General features: G+C 38.3%; 2 protein-coding genes across 3 annotated transcripts in view; both read right to left on the reverse strand.

The window, feature by feature from the left end:
* RabX1 (RAS oncogene family member RabX1) overlaps window positions 1-5,341 on the reverse strand; it is a 20,840-nt gene extending 15,499 nt beyond the window's left edge. The window contains exon 1 of one of the 2 annotated variants that reach the window (XM_067103489.1): window positions 4,889-5,341. In XM_067103489.1, the coding sequence (XP_066959590.1) occupies window positions 4,889-4,931 (43 nt within the window). In that variant the 5' untranslated portion in view covers window positions 4,932-5,341. Of the gene's footprint in view, window positions 1-211; window positions 416-4,888 lie in introns of those variants that run through there. The other variant, XM_067103488.1, reaches the window with a different exon arrangement.
* Window positions 5,342-7,041: 1,700 nt separating this feature from the next.
* On the reverse strand, window positions 7,042-23,046 carry LOC136839059 (coiled-coil domain-containing protein 40). Its single transcript, XM_067104722.1, is given in 17 exon segments — window positions 7,042-7,424; window positions 7,593-7,751; window positions 8,185-8,379; window positions 8,886-9,101; window positions 10,678-10,886; window positions 11,580-11,754; window positions 12,411-12,513; window positions 12,944-13,086; window positions 13,514-13,630; window positions 13,632-13,697; window positions 14,169-14,313; window positions 14,729-14,790; window positions 15,248-15,381; window positions 15,841-15,988; window positions 17,052-17,209; window positions 19,226-19,344; window positions 22,778-23,046. Coding segments are annotated over 17 exon segments (2,658 nt in total). The 3' UTR covers window positions 7,042-7,184.
* Window positions 23,047-23,430: the final 384 nt, after the last annotated feature.

Below are 23,430 nucleotides of genomic sequence, written 5' to 3' on the forward strand. Positions count from 1 at the left end.
ATCGCCCAAAGAACAGAAGCTCGTAGGCCTAAGTGGAAATGCAAGGTCTAGGTAACCAGAATAATATGAAAAGAAATAAATACCTGAAAACAAACAAGTAAATAATGGCTGTATAAAATCAAGACAGCAACCGTGAAGTGGTGAAAATCAAGGTGGCCAAATGCTAATAGATACCACCGAAACGTGATCGTACGACGCCGTCCGTACTCACAGATTCGATTCTGCTGGCCATGATGGGTTGCCAAATGCTGCCACTCACGAAATCTTGGGCTTGACAGATCATCGTATCTCAACTTCCTCGCAGACACGAGGGTATAGTTACACTTCATTACTTCGAAATTCCCTTTTTTCTTTTACGTTAGATACTTCCGAGTGCCCCGCGCATAAATGTAGCTTAACACTGCCTTGGGCTAGTGCCAAACTGAGCCGATAATTGATTCAGTGTATTAAAGCAAAATGAGCCTTCAATACTGAGCTACCTAGAACCTTAAGCAAGCTATAATCATTTAGGCAACAACTGACAAGTGATATTCTCTCTCTCTCTCTCTCCCTCTCTCCTCCTTCATATATATATATCTATCCATTTATGCAGCACATATATACACACACACACACACACACACACACACACATATATATATGTGTGTGTGTGTATAGCCTACATAGCCTACATATATAGCTGAAATGTCATCTGGCCACAGAAGACTGCATTACTGAAATCTAATCATAGCAGAATATTAAAATTACAAGACATTATCAAATGCACGACTGTGACAGGAGATGCGCATGTATCAAATTCAAGATGATTCAGGTCTTTGTCAACATCGATTAAGAAGACTTCGTCAGCATCAACGGAGACGTCTGAAAGAGTTGTTTATTTAACTTATAAATCACAAAATTTTTATACATTTTTTATTTTTCAAAACATCAGCTACTTTGTTTCTAACGTAATGTGAATAGTTAGGCTTACTTACCATGATGAAATTTCATTATTATTATTATTCATACTGCACATACATTTCCCTGACAGAAGCTAAGACGCCAATGAGCCTAGCTAGCACGAAACGATCTAGGCTGGTCAACCAAACCAAAATAAAACTACCAATCTTTACGTAGTTCCCGCCGAATTAACTGCAACCTCTGCGACCATAGCAAATGTAGAGCGATGAAAGTCATGACTCTTTGGGGGGGAAGGAGATCACTTGAAGATCAGCGATGATACTGACTAACGTAATGACTCTTTAACTGGGTATGACTCATCACCGCCCCACGTCGGTTCCTCCAAAGTTACGAGACTCAGAGTTGGGTGTACCGCAAAGGCTTAATTTTCTTATCCTATAAAATGAAAACTGTATTCCGGAGGCCGAGGGAACACGTCACTTGTGTTCTTGAGACTGAAGAACGCTTTAAAAGCCATGGCAACAGCGATGATTTTAATTAAAATTTTTATTAATCATAATTAGGCCTAATCAGCCGTTTTGCCTAAGTAAACTACATCATCGTGGTGCAGAGTAATTACACACTAATGAAGGTGATCTATATATTAACACACAAATATTACAGCAACAGTCACGTACGACAAAATAATTTACCCATAAGTTCCGCTAATAACGTGGTAGATGAACCACAGTCCCACCAAATGATGAGGCTTAGCCACTATTGCTATAAACTGAGAAAGAAAAGGAAGATGATACCGGACGTGGAGAGACATTCACATGAACTTTCGAGTAAACCATTTCGTTCTGCAGAGACGGGCTTAATGCTCCTTGTATTTCGTGGGTACGCACACACGCCCGCGTGCGCGCACGCGCACACACACACACACAGAAAGAGAGGTTGAAACTTTGCTTTGAAGTAGGTCCTTCAGCATTTCTTGTGTGTATGAGAGAGAGAGAGAGAGAGAGAGAGAGAGAGAGAGAGAGAGAGAGAGGGGTGAAACTCTGCTTTAAAGTAGGTCCTTTAGTATTTCTTGTGTATAAAAGAGAGAGAGAGAGAGAGAGAGAGAGAGAGAGAGAGAGAGAGAGAGAGAGAGAGAGTATAATTATGATACTGTATAAACGTCTTACTTAAGAAATGAGTCCTTCAGTTCATTTTGAAGCAGAGAGAGAGAGAGAGAGAGAGAATTATTGTGGTATTGTACAGACATTTGCCTATACTAGAGAGGCAAGTCCTTCAGTTCATCTTGTAAAAGAGAGAGAGAGAGAGAGAGAGAGAGAGAGAGAGAGAGAGAGAGAGAGAGAGATAATTATGGTATAAAAGTCATACCAAAGAAGCCGGTCCTTCAGTGCATCTGGTAGAGAGAGAGAGAGAGAGAGAGAGAGAGAGAGAGAGAGAGAGAGAGAGAGAGAGAGAGAGAGAGAGAGCCGGTAAGGAATTACTGCAGTATACCATTTAACTGCATATCAAACATGGAAAAGCAAACACTCAATAAGAGCTAAAATAAGAACATAAACCCAATAACAACTCTGAACTGAGACCAAAAATACTATACACTTGAGATGTGGAAGAGCTGTGAGGATCGGCTACCGTCCTTGGAATCTGCAGCTGTGAAGAGAATGTCCTTACGCTTTGCTAAATATGGCGTCAAGTGAATGTCGTTTTAGCATGATAACAATACTGTAACATGTGATCATTCTGTCTAATATAACTCGCATCTAAAGTTAAACATGAGACTAAGGCGATGTGCTTTCTGGGACTCTCGCCTATAACTTCATTTTTCTCGTTTTCTTTAAGCATGGAAGATGCACAAGTATTGGAATAAAAGTGTCACTAGTATTTGCAATAACAAAAGATGGGGTTAGAGCAAAAATAGCATGATAATACTACTCAAACATGCGATCATTCTGTCTAATAACACTCGCATCTAAAGTTATAAAGCATGAGACTAGCGCGGAGATGTGTTTTCTCGGAGTCTCGCCGCCATGGGGAAGTAAGCCTATCACTTGCATTTTTCTCGTTTTCTTTAAGCATGGACGATGCACGGGTATTGGGTTGCAAATGCCACTAGCCATTGCAATAATAAAAGATGGAGTAGATAAAAATGGCTGTTACTGCAGAATGTGATCATTCTTTCACTGGTAAACATGACTTGCATTTTCCTCTTTTTTACACATGGACGATGCACGAAAAGATGCCACTGGTCCTTGCAATAATAAAAGATGGAGTAAGAGCAAAAATAGCATGATAATAATACTCAAACATGCAATCATTCTTTCTAATAACATTTCGCATGTAAAGTCAAACATGAGACTAACGCGATGTGTTTTCAGAGTCTCCCCTTCAAGGGAATGTATGTCTAGGCCTATAGGTTTAATTTTTCTCTTTTCTTTAAGCATGGACGATGCACGGGTACTGGGTTGCAAATCCCATTGCTCCTTACAATAATAAAAGATGGAGTAAAAGTAAAAATATTTAGCTAAATGCGTACTGCTCAATATCCACGTCTCCCAATTCGTTCAAGAGCCCGTATGATAATTACTGCAACATTTCAAACCACTCTGTAGATTATAATTTTGATGGTTGCACAAAATACGGGCAACGATTAAGTCATTGACTTTTTTTACTGAGTTTGTGAACTACCTGCACATAAGGTTTGATAATCGACAACTTACTTTTTTGTCTGATTATGTATACAATATATATTTATATATATACATATATTACACACACACACACACACACATATATATATATATATATATATATACATATATATATATATATATATATATATATATATATATATATATGAACTATTATATCAGTGCATATGCACACATTACAGCTACGATATTTATTATTTTCAAAACTGGTAGAAACTGACAACACGTATATAATTATCGCAGTGAACCTTTAAAAGTTAGCCTATATGCTTGGTAAAAGCTAATCGTGAAATACCTTATTTAAATCACAAAACAACAAGAAGCGTTTACATAATCATTTTTATAATGCAGAGCCCTATGGGACTAACAACCCACTACCTCATCTAGCCCAGGCCGGAAGGAAACTATGAAAAAAGAAGGAAAAATACTATCTATACTCTAAATCCGGGACCAAACTGAACGCACAGTAACTTGCGACAAAAATACAAGGATGAACTGCAGTGCAAAAACTTGGTTCATACATTAGGATACAAATGACTCACATATTCTTAACAAAGACTTAGATACTCAGTACAAGTAACGAGTGTTATAGGCGGTATAATGCTTCTGTATACAATAAATTTAATAATGGCAAGTCACTCCTACCCTCCTTTGTTTTAAAATGACAACCAAATTGCTTCCTGTTATGACGAAACTGAGTCTAACTATACTGTATTGTACAGAGTGATAACGTTATCAGCGATAAATAACCGAGATATAAGGGAAATGAACACTTAAAACGCACTAATGTACTACGTAAAAAGCCTTATTCCCTTTCTTTCGGGTACGGCATACAAAAATACAACTCAATGGAAAGGTGTCCTTTGGTAGACCCTAGAATTAATTTTTATCATTCATTTGAACGCCAAAAATCGATCAGTTTTTTCCCCTACTGTATTCCAGTCCTAATTTCACAAATAAGATCTCATTCTGTACAGTTTAGGGAAAATGATAAACACCACAATAAACTTTTTAACTAAATCTGGCGACAAGTAGCCGACATGACCATCTAATAAACAAAAATAAGAAAATTTAAAGTTTAAAACGTAAAATATGCCAAATTCCTAAAAGGTTGTAATTCTTCAACAAACTACAAAAATCTCTGCATGGTTGTAATGTTGCAACTCGTAGATATTCAGACATGCAACAGCTAATTACTTCTAATCGAAGTAATAAAAAGTTTATTCACGCACTTACTCACACACTAAACAATGAGCGCACATGAACACTTCATCAACAAGCATTACCTTGCGATCCCAAAACCACTATTTTTGCACCGACTGCCTTCATGGTTCCTCGCACGTATTTCTCAAGCACTGAAGGAGCTGGAGCGATTATTTATGCTACGTATCCTGAAGGAGGCCTCAATTTTTAGGTCCTTCGAAGCGTTTCGCAGACGTAAATCATTTGGGCATGTGGGAATACACTCGATTTTTAAGCCTGTTTATTCACTTATTCGAAATACCCCCTTTCACTTAATAGGAACAGGCGTTTTCCGTCGATTTTGTTATACACCGTAACTTTAAAGCATTAAAATTTATACATCTCAAACAAATGATTTCTGTAACTTCGAACGTGGGACAAGTTTTATGCTTCGCACAATGTACAACTACGTATGACACTGACCGTCCCGACGAACGAAGCTTACCCTACCACCTGCGTTTGACAACAGTTGCCAGATAATATTTTTTCGCGAATATATCCCTTAACATCCCCAAAACGAGTGTAGTATTTTCCTCTTTTGTAAACAATTGCTAATGCTTCCTCTTCTTCTTTTTTTAAAGCTTATCCCAACAAATTCTCCTTTCGAAGATAACTCAAGAGTAACGAGACACTTTTCCTACTTTGTACCACATGGGATGTTATAAAGACCTTTTGGTATCTAGGCCTTGGGATGAACGATACCATTGTAGGATGAGTGGAAATGTAATTAAAAAGGTAATCTGTTCATTTGCTTCACTGAATTGTTAGTTCACATTCTTCGAATCTGAAAGATGACGCGGCACTGGCAGAATTTTATGATGACGCTTCAACCCGTATATAAATCTGATCTAAATTTTCTAGCTCATATTCAAATAATTAAGGCAAATTCAATACGGATATCAGTACATTATCTTGTAGAACCACCATTTTAATCAAATTTTGCTAAATGAATGGACTTGATTTTCACGATGATGGGAATAAAAAATCACCGAAAATAACTTCCTGGACTTGATTCACAGATGACATCTCGTGTCCAGAAGTTCGAGTAACCACTTTTTCAACATCTGACTTATATTAATCTAATATTTGACCATCAGCTCTCTTTCATTCTTAAGTCCTTATCTTACTGAATAACATTATATAATGATAAATATTTTTCACCAGTTTTAAATCGAAGAGTATTTAATATTTAATAAACAAAAATACTAATTGGCACTCTCACATTCACCGAAAGGGTAAGCGGCAAAGAGTTCACTTTGGGCAGATACTCAACGGAACGATTATAGACGCATCGAAAGATCCGCGTTATACCAGGCGACTTCGATAATTCTTGCTAATAACCGGACATGCATCGGCATCCGGCCGTGTCACATTTCACGAGCGCTACGTCGGTTTCAATTGCATGTTGATGTCTTGCGCAGAATATTAACGGACACAAAATAATAGACAGGGCTCTTTATAGGTCTTTGGTAAAAGTGGACATTTAAATGTGCTTCTCTTTTGGGGAAAGGTTCTCAATTTTTACACTCCGCTACATGTTTTAGGTTTATTGAATAACCTGATGCTTCTATTGGAGTCTGGTATCTTGAGTCTTAGTCGGTTTATAGACAGGATTTTGCAAAAAGTTGTTTGGTTCTTTTGCGAAAGTTTTACCGAAGATAGGTCTAGTGGTTGGCAACAAAAGGTTAGAGTTTTATAGACATTCTAAGTTGGTGGAAGGACTTGCTACGCACAGCTCCGGGGCGGAGGTCATGGTCATGCATGACTCTCTCGCTGACATGTGAGTCTAGCAAAATGCTTGTTGACTCACCTTCAAGCGAAAATAAAACAATTAGCCATGACTTTTTCCACATTTTATTAACGAATCAAGATTTTTTCTGCTACATTTACATTTCAAGAGTTGCTTTATTTGGAATTAGTCGTTTTGTTAACGAGACCTGACATAAAAATGAGGGTTGCTTTTTATTCTATTAAACCTGTCTGTATATATGAGTAGCAGTCAAAACTTTTTTTATATTCCTATACCAATCTTTATCTAAATTCTGTTATCTGGTATTCATTCTGTATTTCCTTATATTGCTATTAAACTCTTGCTACACCTCGTTATCAAGCCATATTCTGTTCTGAAAACATCATTTATATTTTACTGTCAAACCCTTCTTTATATTCTACAATCAAACGTTTTTTTACTTTGTGCTATCAAACCCTCTATACTCTGCTATCAAACATTTATTCATATTCTGCTATCAAACCCTCATTCATGTTCTATCATCAATCCATCATTTATGAAGCTCTATGAAAATATATTTAATTCACCACAAAAAATAGGTAAAACTTTATTTAACCTTCAAGAAAGTTATGGAGCAAAAACTTTATATTTTTCAACTTGAGTTCTAGCTGAGGATATCCAGCTTCTAGTTGGGTTATTATGCCCGTATAGGCCTGGGCACGGGCGACCAATCTGGCCTTTAGGGACAGCTGGGCCTCGTCAGAAGGGGCGGCCAAGGTCTTATAGCGACCTTCCTTCACCGCCGTCAGGTGGCGTAGGCGCGCTCTTTGCTCCTGAAGGCGTAGTTGTTCCTGTGCGGGAGAGAGTATCGTAAAGCAATGATTAATTGAGGACTCAGTATGCCTAATCATGGGGAAAAAATCACATTACACTCGAATTATATCATTCACTAGAGAGGTTGATAACTAGTTCGAGTAACACTCAATCTAAGACGACCCAGCCCCTCGGAAATGACCCACCTCCTGCTTCTTGACGAGTTTCTCCTCCAGGTGTTGGGCTGCCTCCTGCAGTAGTCGCACGTTCTGGGCGTAGAGGCGTTCTTTCCTGTTGCACTCCTCCTCCAGGCGGGATCTCTCCTGCTTGGCACTCTCTGTGGCACTCTGGATTTCACTCAGGTGCTGTGGGTGAGATTCGTCGCATTGACTGACTGATGTGTCGATCTGGCGGAGCTAATAATTCTATTTGTTTTAGGAAATTAAGTTTATTCTTATTGGTGAAATTTGACAGTCCAGATTCGTCTAGATAGCGCTGCGTTAAGAAAATTGAATATTCTGCTCAAATTATCTAAACTTAACATCAACGGGTGAAAGTTTTATTAATTTGTCCTTATTTTTAACGAGAAATTTACTCTTTTAGTCAAAATTCATTAGAAGCACCATTCACTGTTTCCTATGCTTGTATGAACAACAATGGTTCTTATACTACGGAATTTTGAAGCTTTCCACGATAAGTCTAGGGTTCTGTTAAGCATTACAAGTCATTTGGCACTGTACCTTCTGTATAAACCTGTAAAAATTCATGTATTTTCAAATATAACCCCAAGAAACATACCCTTTTCGACTTGGTTATCTTTCTCTTGAGGATATCTTGATGCATCAGTCTAGTCGCCTTGGCAGAGTTGGGGTCCCGCCTGAGCTTGCCGATCGTAGCCATGGCTCGACCCTTCAAGGCTGCTTCGACCGAGACGCTCTGCTCCAACTGGCTGGCGAGTTCCTTCTGTGTGGCTTCCAGGGCGCGCCATCTAGCCTGTAGGGTCAGGATCAGCGTTACTGTTACCCAAGAGCTATCGTAATTCTTTAAAATCAAAATTATTTTCGTACAAATCCATTACTTAAAACTGGGCTGTTCGCTGAGCGCAATTGCAAGTGAGGGGTTTGTCGTGAGAGGAGGAAAACGGTAAAATTGTCCCACGAGAGACTAAACACACCATGTACAGTGTTTATATGTGTGGCCGCAAAATTACCTTATATACAAACGTTAGAGTATTAAGAAACAGTCAAGGTGATTAAGACAGCAATTATATGATAGTTCAGCCCGATTTGGTTACCTTGTGTGTGGTATTAGGTTTACCAGTGACCAACTGACGCCCAGTTTGAATTCATGACCCTCAAAACTCGGGTTAAAGAGGAGGTCCAAGAGTTACTGACACTTACAACGGACCTTAGCGCTCTGGTACAATCGGTAACGGGCCGTACCAGGCCTGAAAGGCGACAGAATTAGTGAAATTACATTTAAGGAACAGCCACCTTTACCTGCATACGGTTAATCTCAGTCTTCATAGCGTGTAGGTCTCCCTCTGTCCCCGTCTCCTTGCGAAGGGCGTCCCTGGCGTCCTTTATCTCTACTAGGTTCCTCTCCCACTCGGTCCTGATGCGAGAGGCGTCTAGGACTTTCCCCTCAACTTCCTCCTTCGTTTTTCGTAAATTCATCATCTCTTTTTCCCTCTTGTTTGCTTCTTCGTTCAGTTCCTTGTGGGGTAGAAAAGCGATCATTATTTAAGGAGCCGGTGTAAAGGCAATTTCTACTACTACTACAACTAATGCTACTACTACTACTACTATGCCATGAACGTTATTCATTTATGCCGGTCGAGTTCCAAGTTCACATAAAAATGGTTCAGCAAACAGTGAACGTCCGTCTGCGTTAAAAAAAAGATACACAAGCACGTGTTAGCATATTTCATTTGGTGTAATGTCAATAATAATGCAGATAATATACAACTACCACTCTAGAGCCATCTAATGGTGAACCCTTACTCAAACAACAAAAACAGACACGAATTGTAAATTTAGATTCATTCCTAGGTTTACTGAGTTACTTACAAGGGTCAATAATTTCAAAATAGTCCTGATATTCTAAAAACCGCCGTCGGTTCCATGAATTGTAACTTTAATCATGCTGTTTTAGTCAAACTCGAATTCCACAATTAACCTCTCAACGGCCTCAGTGGTCTAACGGCCCCCATAGTGGCTATCTGTATTATTGTGACAGTTGAGTAGTTGACATTGTTTTCGCCGTGAAGGCTATATATAAGGCTCTCCTCGTCATCATAGCTATTTGTTTGATCAAAGGAAAACAGTAAGTAAATACTTGAATGATTACTTATAATGATACAGAGTGTTTGGTGTGTGCTATTTAGGCGTGGGCGAGTGTTGTCATTTGCGATATCCTAACTTAGGCCTACGTATACGTTTAGATAATGTTTTCAGCCATCTCTATATCGTTTCCAAGGGTGAAAATATGTCAACTTAACCGTACATAGTGGTTGTTTGTACTATTACAAAAATTGTGTACCAAACTAACCTATCACCTTACGGTTTCACCACAGTTGTATTTGATTGATGAATTTATTTAATTAGAAAGGCGTCACTTAGGAATTTTCCTGTTGACAGCAGATATACTTTGACAGTAGTTGCAAATTTTAATTAAGATATGTTTGACGATTAACTGTTCTTTTACAGATGTTTGACATCAACAATGATCTGTAAAGATGGTCAAGAGTAAATGAGGTATTCTTGGAAGGGTGCATCAATGCTTTGTAAAATGGTGAGTCTTGAGTCTTTGCGGCAGCTGAAATTGTTTTCTCTCTCTCCTCTCTCTCTCTCTCTCTCTCTCTCTCTCTCTCTCGGAAACGTCCATGTATTTTTGCATTTTGATTCTTGTCATTGTAGTTAAGCAGCCGGTTACATTATCAGTACTTTTAGATAGCTTAAACTTAGGTCATTACTATATTGGTTTCACAGATATGGCTAAGGGCTGTTCTCGTGTCCTTTCTCAAGTAAAGATAGACTTTATGTTAAAGGGTTTATAGTAAGCAATTAAGCATTCTCAGAGACAAGATGCAATGAATACGTATACTTTTAGGCCTGTACATGAATATTTATTATCGTTTGTGTATTCTGCCGTATCTCTGACGGATAGTCGGGCTATATGCATGTTTGTGAATCTCTTAGCCTATAAGAGTGGATGTGGACCCAGCAGGCCCGGCACGGACCTTTCGACCCGGGCCATCCAACCGAGATTTCAATATTATCTAAAACTTACCTTCAGCTTTGCCATGAGCTGGGTTTCAGAGGCGTCGCTCTCTCGGGAAAGTGTCTCCCTGGCCGTCTTCTCCTGATGGAGCCTTGCATCTAAGGTCGCCACGGCGCTGTGCAGTCGCTGCTGGGTTTTCACGGCGTCTCTTAGGCCGTTGCGTTCGGTCTCGACGTTGCCCTCGAGCCTGGTCAGACGACTCCTCAGGATGTTTAGTTCTGAAATGTATTGTGGGTGGTCTCAGCAATGTTAGATGCGCTAGGATTAGGCTAATAGCCAATGACTCATTCAGATACTCAGTTCCAGTAGTTATTGTGTATAGTACTATTGATGGGACAGATGATAACAACAAGAAAATATTATGTGTCATAGCATTAGCAGATTTTCTTGCTGATTATCCCTCTGTGGGAGTTCTTCGGGAGACATGGGAGTGGATAGTCGCTATAGGCCCACGCAGAATCTGTAGGATACTCTATTAATGGCCCCAAATTTTGCGTTATTTGTAATGATACACTCCTACAATAACGCCATCCTATAGTCTAGTGATAAATTTTAGAATTATGTTATTGTAAAGTTATTTAATAAAAATGATGTAAAAGCAGGCCTGCATAGACACAACGCATATATATATATATATATATATATATATATATATATATATATATATATATATACCAATTAATTTGAGGTCTTCGCATGATATATGTATAATATACAGTATATTGTGTGTATATATATATATATATACATATATATATATATATATATATATATATATATATATATATATATATATATATATATATATACACATACACCATGCGAAGACCTCGTTTTAATTTGTTCCTTATACTAATAAAATAATTGGTTTGAACCAATCATCGTGAGATTTAATTCCTTCAATGGCCTACCTTGGTTCAGCCTAGTTAGATTCTGTACCAAGCGTTCCCGATTCTGCTGTGCTTCCAAAAGATGGCGCTGCACTGTCAACGCTTCTTCTTCTAGGGCAGTTTTTTCAGCCTCCCGGTCACGAAGAAGGGTCCTGAGACGCCTCTCCTCTCTCTCTGCAGGCGGGGCTTCGCTTCCCTGTGAAGGAAGGTTAATTTATCTTTGAGTTTGTTTGGTCATTGTATTAGAAACCTCTTGCTTTCAGGTTGTGTATTAGTTAGGTACCATAGAGCCATGATAGCTTTTGTCAGGGTTCTGTGATGTGTGGACAAATGTGTGTGGATACTGAGTAAAAAGGGGGTACATGGACCAAGGTTTTGTCATCCAACATCTCTGTGACACCAAAATTAACAAAGACCACCATTTTCCCCTTTTTGTTTAGATTAAGTAACTTATAAAATTAATTTTTCATGCTTTCCCTAGTAACTTGGACGAACAGTTTCTATGAAAGCCAAGTTACTGCAAGCAATTTTCAGAACCATTCCTATAAACTCAAATTGTTTAAATGAAGACCCAAGTTATTTACGCTAGGAACTTAGAGATTTTAACGGTAACCAAAACAAAAGTTTTGATTGAAAACAAAGTTGTATGGCAGGAATATCTACAGCCATTGCCAGTAACTAAATCAAAAGTTTATTTTAAAATCAGGTTATTTACACAAGTAATATTCAGTGCCTTTACCAGTAGCTTGAACAATATATGTCTTTTAAAAACCTAGTTATTTACGCCAGCGATTTCAAAGCCTCTGCTAGTAACTCAAGAGACCAATTTCCAATGAAATCCAAGTTACTTACACCAGCAATTTCCAGAGCTTTGACGAGGTCCTTGTTGATTCTGTCAACTGCGCACTGGTTAGCGCTGATCTTCTCTTGTCCTCTGCGCAGGTCACTCTCGAGTCTGGTAATTAGTTAGAGATCAGTTATACTTTGCATTAAATTCCGCAATAAAAGCAATTTTTTTTCAGGATTAGTGGAGAAAAGGAAATTGAAATTGTGACAGGTCACGAGGCTGAATGAGAATTAGATAATTTGTTATTGAAGCAGAGATGTCCAGGTAAAGGGAATGTGATATTTTTTGAAAAAAAAAAATACAATTTACAATTTTCATGGAAGATTTTCTGAAAATTTTCGTTGTTGTCAACGATTTAGGAGAAAATTTTATGGCTTTTTTCTCTTTCTCCTGTGTGTGTTTGTGTATGTTTGAACATTCTCACACTTTCAGCGCAACGTAATGAGCATAAGTCAGCTTTCAAAGTAGAATAAATCTAATATGTATGATTTCCGTGTTCCTAGAGAGAGAGAGAGAGAGAGAGAGAGATGTAATATACCTTACAATATCAGCGTCAAGTTTTTCGACCACAAGCTTTGCAGCATCCCTGTTGGCAGTCTGCGCCAGAACAGCAGCTCTTCCGTCAGAAGCTTTCAGAGCAGCGTCTGCGGCACTGCGTTCTCTCTCAATCAGTTCGTCTTCCTGTTCGAAGAAATAAATATTTATCGCTTGATATCTTAGGCCTATGGCATGGAACTTCCAATAGATTGCTTGAAAGGTCCTTTCGTAGCAAACGTACGAAGTCCGTATGGGGCTTTATACAAGAAAACTGAACATAATTTATAAAAACATATAGAAGAAATGGCACAGTGATTGAAAACACACACTATGAAAGCCCTAGCGTCCTATAACACATGGAATGGACGCCAAAATAGGCGCAGATCTGCGTGTGAACAGCATAATGTTCTGAAACAGCACATTGGAAATCATAATAAAAAGAATATGGAAAAAGGTCGCCAAAAATGCTCTCAAACATCTTGCTTCTAAGAAGTAGCATTAAAAATATTCCATTATTTAAGGAGATACGAAAATATGATGCCATAGGACTAAGGAAATGACTTTCACTCACCAGGTTCCTACACTTCTGTCTGATCTCTTTGATGCGTCGACGGATATTGTCTGCGGATTTTGAAATGGCCGTGTGCTCGCCCACCTTGTCAAGGGCCAGATCCTCCAGACGGCGGTGGACGTTCGGTGGCTGATCTCAGGCGCCTGTACACGCCCTCCAGTCTACGGGTTTCCTCGTGCGCCTCCTGGTGGTAGATATATGGCACTGATTTGTAAGATATGCGGTGTATCTTTTCTGCAGTTTCTTAAGCCTTTAGTCGGCAGTGGAAAGAAAGTATATTTTTTTTAATGAAGATCTTCCATCGTATGAGTGTATTGCCATACTGTATATGTGGTAGACAAATGAATTATTATTATTATTATTATTATTATTATTATTATTATTATTATTATTATTATTATTATTATTAATTATTCACAAGATTCTTGCAGATAGGTCATGGAAAGTTTTAGCACGTATATATATATATTACTTGTTATATATGGTAAATATATTACATATTATATATATTGATCTATATAGCACTTTCAGGTCCTAATATATGATATATTTTTCAAGAGATGACTTATTAAGCATGCATGCGTGAGTGGCGAAAGAAGCAGAAAGAGTTACTGATACATTTCAAAGAATCAAAGGCGATTCATCCAGACTATACCTTCAGCAACTGCCGATGCTGAGCTTCCAAGTGCTCTACAACATTGGCCAACCCTTCGTGGCGTTCGGCTAGCTGATGGGACTCGTCTCGAACCGTTGCCAGCCGTATGCGCCTAGTCGTAACCTCTCGCTCGTGGTAGAGCAATCTGAAAGAAGGTTTATAAGTTTAATTCATTCATTTATTTATTTATTTATTCTTTTTATTGCTGAGAGGCTGCTAGCTTTTCGAACACTTTGTGATTCATTGCCTTTCCCGCTAGGTTCCTTAGAAGTGGTAACGGTCCGTCACTCTTTAAAGATTGGAAAGTATTCATGGCATTTCAGTGCTTGTTTGTATGGTAGTAAGTTTTAGTTTAGAAGGGAATCAAGATTTAATTGTCTTTATCGAAGGCAGCTTTTGTCTAGAGGCCAATTCTATCTTTGTTAGTGCACAAGATGTATTTGAACCTGTATCTTAAATATTCCACGTACACACCATTCGATTTCAACATTACATAGACTTTGTGACTGGCTGATAATAATTCTGGTTTAGTCAAATCATTACATATCATTGGACTTTACCTTACAGAATGTGCTTCATGCTTCATTTGCATTTCTCTGACTGCTTTCCTTGTGTTGTAAAGCTGAAAAATAAAAGATTAGATATAAGATTAAGTCATTCTTACTCATTTTTGTATTATGTGATTCTTATAAGTGACCACCAAATCAATTTGATTACTCCAATGTTTACCCAGTTAATTTGATCATTAACGTGACTAAATTAATTTGTTAGGGTAACTGCCTGAATAATTTGGTCATATATTGACCACCTAATTGATTTGTTAACTCATGTACCCTTTAGTCATTTTGATCATTCATATGATCACTAAATTAACTTCGTTACTATGTGACTTCCAAATTAACTTGACCATCACAGTAATTACTGATTAAACATATGGTCATATATTAGTGTATACTGCAACGTGCATGACGCTTTCTTCCAAAAATCATCATCATCATCGACAATACATTTCAAATCTCTCTCCCTCTCTCTCTCTCTCTCCTCTCTCTCTCTCTCTCTCTCTCTCTTCCATGACTCACCTCCGTCCGCAGTCCCGCGTGCTGTGCAAGGAGCTGCTGCAAGTGCTGTTGCGCCTCGCTCTGTTCCTGGGAACGCCGTTCCAGTACCAGCACATTGGCTTCCCACGCCCTTCGTACTCCAACGGCCTCCAGTTCTGTGGGAGAACGGAAGAAGGAGTAAACAAATGAAGAAGACTCCGATAGCGGGGTAGCGCCATCAGTGCACCTTACGTGGTGCAATTTAGGCATTACTTAGAGATCTTTGCAGCGTCCCTTCGGCCCCTGGCTGCAACCCCTGTCATTCCTTTTACTGTACCTCCATTCATATTCCCATTCTTCCATGTGACTTTCCACCCTCTCTAACAATTGTTTCACAGTGCAACTGCGAAGTTTTCCTCCTGTCACACCTTTCAAACCTTCTTACTGTCAGCTTACCTTTCAGCGCTGAATGACCTCACAGGTCCCAGTGCTTAGCCTTTGGCCTAAACCCTATATTCTATTCTAATGAAGAAGACTGTACGTTGATGTTGATCCAACGCCCAAACAAAAAGAGTTTTATGTGAAATACAAAACTTTAGTGATTTATTTAGAAAGTTACAGCTCTCCTCTGTTACCTAGCTGCTGCAGTTCGTCCTGCTGTAGGCGAGCGCGCTGCTGCAGCGCCTCCGTCAGTTCGGCCACTTCGGCGGACGCCTGGTCCAGGGACGTGAGCGTCGTCCTCTCTCTTTCCAGAGATGCCATCAAGCGCTCTACCAGCACGTCCTGGAAATATACAGGTTAGACTTTATAGGAGAGAAGTATAAATATCTTTTTTTTTTTTTTACTCACTGAAAACAGCGACCCCGATCAGTGATTAAGCTGAGAAAGAAGACAAAGAGATAGTTTTTCAATTTAAAATTCAATGAAGTCTTATAAAATGTATGTATATACATATATATATATATAATTATATATATATATATATATATATATATATATATATATATATATATCGTATATATATATAATATATATATATATATATATATATATATATAATAATATATATAGATAGATAGATATAATAGATTTAAATTCTCAAATAAATTTGTCCTATTTAAAGATTTTGACCTCAAAAAGCATTTTCACTTTTATGATCAAACTCGAAAGTTTTGTACATTGATATAACCTAATCTGGTTACAGAAAACCTCAGCATAGAGAGCCATCGGGCCTGGGCTAGCCATGGCACTGGTATACTAAACACATTAACTTCTGCAAGATGGAAAAAAAAAGTTAAGTTCTGGGAAAAAGAAATTGAAAGGCGGAAAATCAGGACAAGTCTTAAATTCTGGGAAAAAATTGAAAGGTGGAAAATCAAGACAAGTCTTAAATTCAAGGAAAAAAGAAAATTGAAAGGTGGAAAATCAAGACAAGTCTTAAATTCAAGGAAAAAAGAAAATTGAAAGGTGGAAAATCAGGACAATTCTTAAATTCTGGGAAAAAAGAAAATTGAAAGGTGGAAAATCAGGACAAGTCTTAAATTCTAGGGAAAAAATGAAGGGTGGAAAATCAGGACAAGTCTTAAATTCTGGGAAAAAGAAAATTTGAAAGGTGGAAAATAGGAAAAAATGGAAGGTGGAAAATCAGGAAAATTCTTAAATTCTGGGAAAAAAAATTGAAAGGTGGAAAATCAGGACAAGTCTTAAATTCAAGGAAAAAATGAAAGGTGGAAAATCAGGACAAGTCTTAAATTCTAGGAAAAAATGAAAGGTGGAAAATCAGGACAAGTCTTAAATTCTGGAAAAAAAGAAAATTGAAAGGCAGGCAAATCAAGACAATTCTCACCTGGGCCATCTTGTCTTTCTCGAGGTTCGCCCTGTCCCAGGCGGTGTTGTGGAGAGCCCTTTCAAGTGTGGTGACGTCACCGTCGCTCTGTTCCTTAGCAGCCTTGATGGCCGCCACTCGAGCGCCGATCGACGATATCTCCTGCTTGAGGTGAGACTCTGGAAAGAGAGAGAGAGGATGGTTAGTGAGAGTTATTTGTGGAATATTTTAGGTCTCTGTCATTTTGGTAACGTTTCTTCACCTTGACTTCCTTCGTTCCTTGTACTGTACCCCCTTTCATATTCTCTTTCTTTCATCTTACTTTCCACCCTCTCCTGGCAGTTGATTCATTAGTGCAACTGCGAGGTTATCCCCCCTGTTACGCCTTTCAGACCTTTTACTGTCAATTTCCGTTTCAGCGCTGAATGACCTCATAGTCCCAGTGGTTGGCCATTGGCCTAAATTCTATCTTCAATTCAATTCGGTTAAGTTTAGTAATAAGGTAATGGAAGTGGCTTGGAAAATGGTTATAAATATATTAATATAATAAATCGATTATATATATATATATATATATATATATATATATGTGTGTGTGTGTGTGTGTGTACGTGCGTATGTACGCATGTGTAGTGAATACACAGAAAAAGTCACGTGCGTGGGCCGTGCGTCTCTGTATATAATTTCATAGTGATTGATAATGATCGATATTGGAGACTAACATAATTCAGTCTAGACAGAAACTAATGTAAAATGGAGCTAAGATGAAAAAGTCACGTTCAGCCAACTCACTGAATTCAATTTTGATTTGATATCTCATCTAATTCAAGACGCAAATCAGAGTAAATGTTTTATCATGACCTGTAACAGAACACAGCAATAGTTTCGTGCTACGCCAGGTTGCATTGAATCGATCAATCAATCACCGGCACGGTTTGACGAGGGGTTCTGTCCTATACAGCATAGCTTTGGAATTCTTTTTTCTTCCGTTTTTCAAAAGTTTTTAACATTTCTTCCTTTGAGAGGCTGAAGTTATAATTATCATATCCTTCAAAACCCTTTCTCTTTCTTGTTCCCCGTAGGGGGATAGTGCTGTCAGTATACCTCAAGGGGTGCACTGTAGGCATTACTAAAGGTTCTTTGCAGCGTGCCTTCGGCCCCTAGCTGCAACCCCTTTCATTCCTTTTACTGTACCTCCATTCATATTATCTTTCTTCCATCTTGCTATCAACTCTCCAAGGTATTCCTTTTGTTACACCTTTCAGACCTTTTACTGTTAATTTCCGTTTCAGCGCTGAATGACCTCATAGGTACCAGTGCTTGGCCTTTGGCCTAAATTCTATATCTATTCCATTTCATTTCAAACATCCTCGGTAGATAGGAAGTAATGAAGAAAAATTGTCTACAAATTTGATGGTTTTCTGGAAATAGTTAAATTTAAATAATGTTTTTTTTATTGTAAAATGTCCTCACATATTTCAAGTGTATGGTTAATTTGATGGTTTAAGAAGCATTCTAAAGACGTGGGAGTGTATTACAGACTATATATCTGTCTATCTGTCTATCTGCCTAACTGTCCGTCTATCTATCTACTGTATACACCTGCATGGCTATCTGTCTATCTATCTATCTATCTTTCTGTCTATTCTGTCTATCTGTGCTATCTGTTATATCTGTGCATCTGTCTGTCTACCTGTACGTCTATCTATCTATCCACCTGTCTGGCTATCTGTCTGTCTATTTATCTATCCATCTATCTGTCTATCTATTCTTTCTACCTATCCTATCTAGTATATCTATCTATCCTATCTATTATATCTATTTATATCTGTCTACCTGTTCTGCCTGTCTATCTAACTATCTGTCTGTCTACCTGTCCTTCTATATACCTATCCACCTGTCTGGCTATCTATCTATCTATCTATCTATCTATCTATCTGTTCTATGTATTTATCTATCCGACGTATTGTATCTATCTATCTATCTATCTATCTATCTATCTATCTATCTATCTACCTGTCCGTCTATCTATCTATCCACCTGTCTGCTATGTATCTATCTATCTATCTAACGGTCTGTCTATTCTATCTGTCTATCTATCCTATTTTTCTGTCTGTTTTGTCTGTCTATCTACCTATCTATCTATGTATTTATCTATCTGCCTGATGGACAGGAACGCAACAAAACATCCTTACCGTGTTTCCTAGCCTGGTGCAGAGTCTGCAGCAGTGTGTTCTCCTCCTGCCTCGCCTGTTGCAACGACTCTTGGGCCACGAGTCGAGCTGCGCAGGTCTTCTGCCGTTCCACTTTCGCCCTGTCTAGGATTCACCTGCAGGGGATCCAACGAGACGATTAGAGATGTCATAAGGGGATATAATTATCTTTAATTACGTTCAGTTCCTTACCTGTCACCTGCATCTGGTACGTGATAACGTATAATGTCCTGCTAATGTGCAAATTATAATTCTGTAATGGTGACAAATGTGTCTGAAGGAAGCACTGTTAAAGGAACTCCACTTGACTGAGGAATAAAGGAAAAGACCCCGTAGTAGGGTAGTGCCGCCAGTCTACCTCAGGTGGCGCACTGTAAGCATTACTTAAGGTTGCTTTGCAGCGTCCCTTCAGCCCCCTTGTTGCAACCTCTTTCATTCCTTTTTCTGGTCCTCCGTTCATATTCTGATTTTTCCATCTGACTGTCCACCTTCTCTTTACTATTGTTTCATAGTGCAACTGCGAGGTTTTCCTCCTGTTACATCTTTCAAACCTCCGTCGCTTTAAATTTCCCTTTCAGCGCTGAATGGCCTCATATGTCCCAGAGCTTGGCCTTCGGCCTAATTGTATATTACAGTTCCAACACCAATAAAGGGCAAGAGTTAAATGGCTCAATGTATCTAAGGACCTCCGTTATTCACTAGTATAAGATCTTGAATCTGTAGATCTACTCTCTCTTTGCTGGCATCTACCACCTCATCGTGACCTATTAAAATCCCAGCCAGTATCAGTTTCTTGAAAATTTCAGTAATGCTTGGTTTTTACACTGGAGGATCATTAACTGTTTTCCCATCTGTTAGGTTGTCCGTTCTTGGCATTTATTTTTGGGATGTTTATATTGGTTTGGTAGCCGAAACATTGACCGCTCGGCCCATATTGTCAGCGAATTTTTTAGACCTTGAGGCAGATGACCTCTCTTCTTCTGTAACTCTCTCTATGTAATCTAAGGTTTGACATTCCCTGCCGCTGCTAATGCTTCTTTATACTTACGACAGGAAGTTTTGCACATCTATGTATCACTGTAACTCAAAGAAAGAAGTTTTCTCATACTTAGAGGAAACCTCAGTTCCTGATCTTATCTCTAACTGAGAAAAAGCTTCTGACCTTTGCCAGTAAAGTGCCCAACATCTGCCAGTCTAGCATTCGTCCCTTCTTCTGTATACTATGATCTTGAGCTTTCTTTCCTAATGGAAAGGTCACGCCCTTTGGCTCTCATTTTCACCTAACTTGTCTCTGGGCAGTTCCAATACTCCTTAACCTTCCGTGTTGCCTCTGTCTGACCTTACGTCCCCGGTATTTCTAGTTTGTAATGCCTGTAAGGGTCTTGCATCTTGAAATATTGTATGGTTTGAATTGAATATAGAATTTAGGCCAAAGGCCAAGCACTGGGGCCTACGAGGTCATTCAGCGCTGAGACGGAAATTGTTAGTAAAAGGTTTGAAAGGTGTAACAGGAGGAAAATCTCGCATTTGCACTATGAATCAATTGTTAGAAGAGGGTGGGAAGTAAGATGGAAGAAAGAGAATATGAAGGGAAGTACAGTAAGGAGAAAGAAAGAGGTTGAAGCTAGGGGCCGAAGGCACAAGGCAAAGGACGTTAGGTATAATGCCTACAGTGCACCGCACGAGGTGCACTGATGGCACTAACCCCCTACGGAGATTTAAATATTGTATGGGTAACTGACTGGATCGTATTCCCTAAGGAGCTTGGAGTCAAACTGTCTTGGGCTTTGCTGTCTCTCCTAACCTGTGGAGGGTAACCATTCCAACGACTGTCCTGTTGTCTTCAATTCTGCTATCACTGATGTACTTGAAAGCTTTCTCCCCTATCAGTGGTCATTCCAGACTTACCAGGCTTTGGAATTTTCTCCCTGCTCCTGTTTCTCCCAACTTATAATAACCCTTCTTCCTTTAAGAGTAGGTCTATTACTGCCTTTATCATCGAGTCCCTATTCTTCCATATTTTTTTTTCTTTTATATATATATATATATATATATATATATATATATATATATATATATATATATATATATATATATATATATATATATTATATATATATATATATTTTCAAAATCATGTATCGCGTTCTCACCGATAAAAATAACCAAATAACTCTAGACTATATAATTTAATCTTTGCCTAAGCATTTAATTTAAGTCGACTCACCTGAGCTCTGGTCACGGACTGTTGAATGTCGAAAAGCTGGGCTCCCAAGGCTACGTTTTCCCTCTTGAGATCCTCCGTCTGCTGGTTCTGTACGAAAGAGACAGAGAGAAATGATAGATTTTATATATATATATATATATATATATATATATATATATATATATATATATATATATATATATATATATACATACACGCAAACATACATAAATACAGCGCAATGGTCAGAGGCTCCAATGGAGTCGTTGGTTCTCGCAGTTCGAGGGATCGAGTCCACCAGGTGACGAACTACTTATTACTATTAGTTATAATTCCCCTTCGGTATTATTTCCGAGGTAGAGCGAACTGGATATTAACTGCATTTGTAGTTTAATGTTTGTGTATATAAGATTCAGGGTGACATAATAAAAAAATATATACATACATACATTGCCGAAAGGTTGTGATGGCAGAAAGCCAGAGATGCTCAAGTTCGATACATATACATAATTTCTTGAAAACTCGCAATGTTGAAAATTGATACATGAATTTTATACACACTTGAAAGCAGATGATGATGATTGATATCCGAATTTTTCGTACGTATGTACATGTTTACTTTCCAGTACTGTATTTCTGTGTTTACCTTTGATTGTTATTGTATTATGTGTCGACGAGAATTTTATTCTTATTAAAATACATGAATATATGCTAATATGACCATCTGTTCACAACTGATTACACTTATATTTTGTTATATTTAGAGGAATAGAACAATCGCAAGAAAAGAAATAATTCCATAATCTACTGAAAGCTCCCTCTCATAGACAAACGGACAAACCAGACAAATTAATCAATAATGAAAAGAAGAAAAAGTGACTAAAGAAAAGAACCGACCAACTGACGAAGGCGAAGTTGAAGCTGGCTCTTCTCCTCGCGAAGCTGACGCCTTTTGGCCTCCTGGAAGCCGCGCAGAAGGGGATGATCTGGTCCCAGGGTCTCCAGGACCCCTCGCCATGACGGGCCCCCTCCGGGTACTGTGGGCGAAAATTTGGGGCAGATGTATGCAACATATAATAATATATATATATAGCATATATATATATAATATATATATATATATATATATATATATATATATATATATATATATATATATATATATATATATATATATATATATATGTATATTTATAAATAATATATGTATATTTATGTATACATGTATATATATATATATATATATATATATATATATATATATATATATATATATATATATTAAACAAAATGGAAGCTAGGCATCAAAATATAAAAAAAAATATTACGGTGACAACCTTTGAACAAAGAGACCCACCAGATAGATGGAATTAATACCTAAGGACGTGTCTTCGTCAGCAGCTCCTGACGAAGAGGGCGGTGGCGATATGAGAGGCGACAGCACGCCCGTCGGTGGAGATTCCTCTCCGCGTCCTCTACCTTCTTCGCCTTCTCCACCGTGATCTAGAAGGTCTCCTCCTCCTCCCTCTTCGTCCCCCTCACTTCCTCCATTCTCTTCTCTCTCGCGTATGTCCTCCATTTCAAGATGATCGTCCATTATCGTTTTCTATCCACACCTTCAGTGAAATCAAAGATGAATAAAATGAATGGACGGGGAAATAAATAGGTAAATTACATACCTATATGAATGTATAACTAAATCACGAAAATATGGAACGTGATGAATATATGAATGAAGGCAAAATCCATGAAGGAAAGAGAAACAATGGAGTGCTGCAAGGCCTTCCGACTTGTAGTCCTTTACTTAGCAGAGTCGCCTAGTAAAGGACTACCGAAAGGCCTTGCAGCACTCTGTCGTTTCTCTTTCCTTCGTGGATTTTGTCTTTATTTATATCAATCTATATGAATATTTATTCCCTAAGATCACCGTTCGTTTGTAGTTAATCGCCTGGAGACGTTTCCCGTCCTAGGGACGGAATGG

This window comes from Macrobrachium rosenbergii, chromosome 5 (assembly GCF_040412425.1).
Source record: "Macrobrachium rosenbergii isolate ZJJX-2024 chromosome 5, ASM4041242v1, whole genome shotgun sequence".
NCBI classification, from domain to species: Eukaryota; Metazoa; Arthropoda; class Malacostraca; order Decapoda; family Palaemonidae; genus Macrobrachium; species Macrobrachium rosenbergii.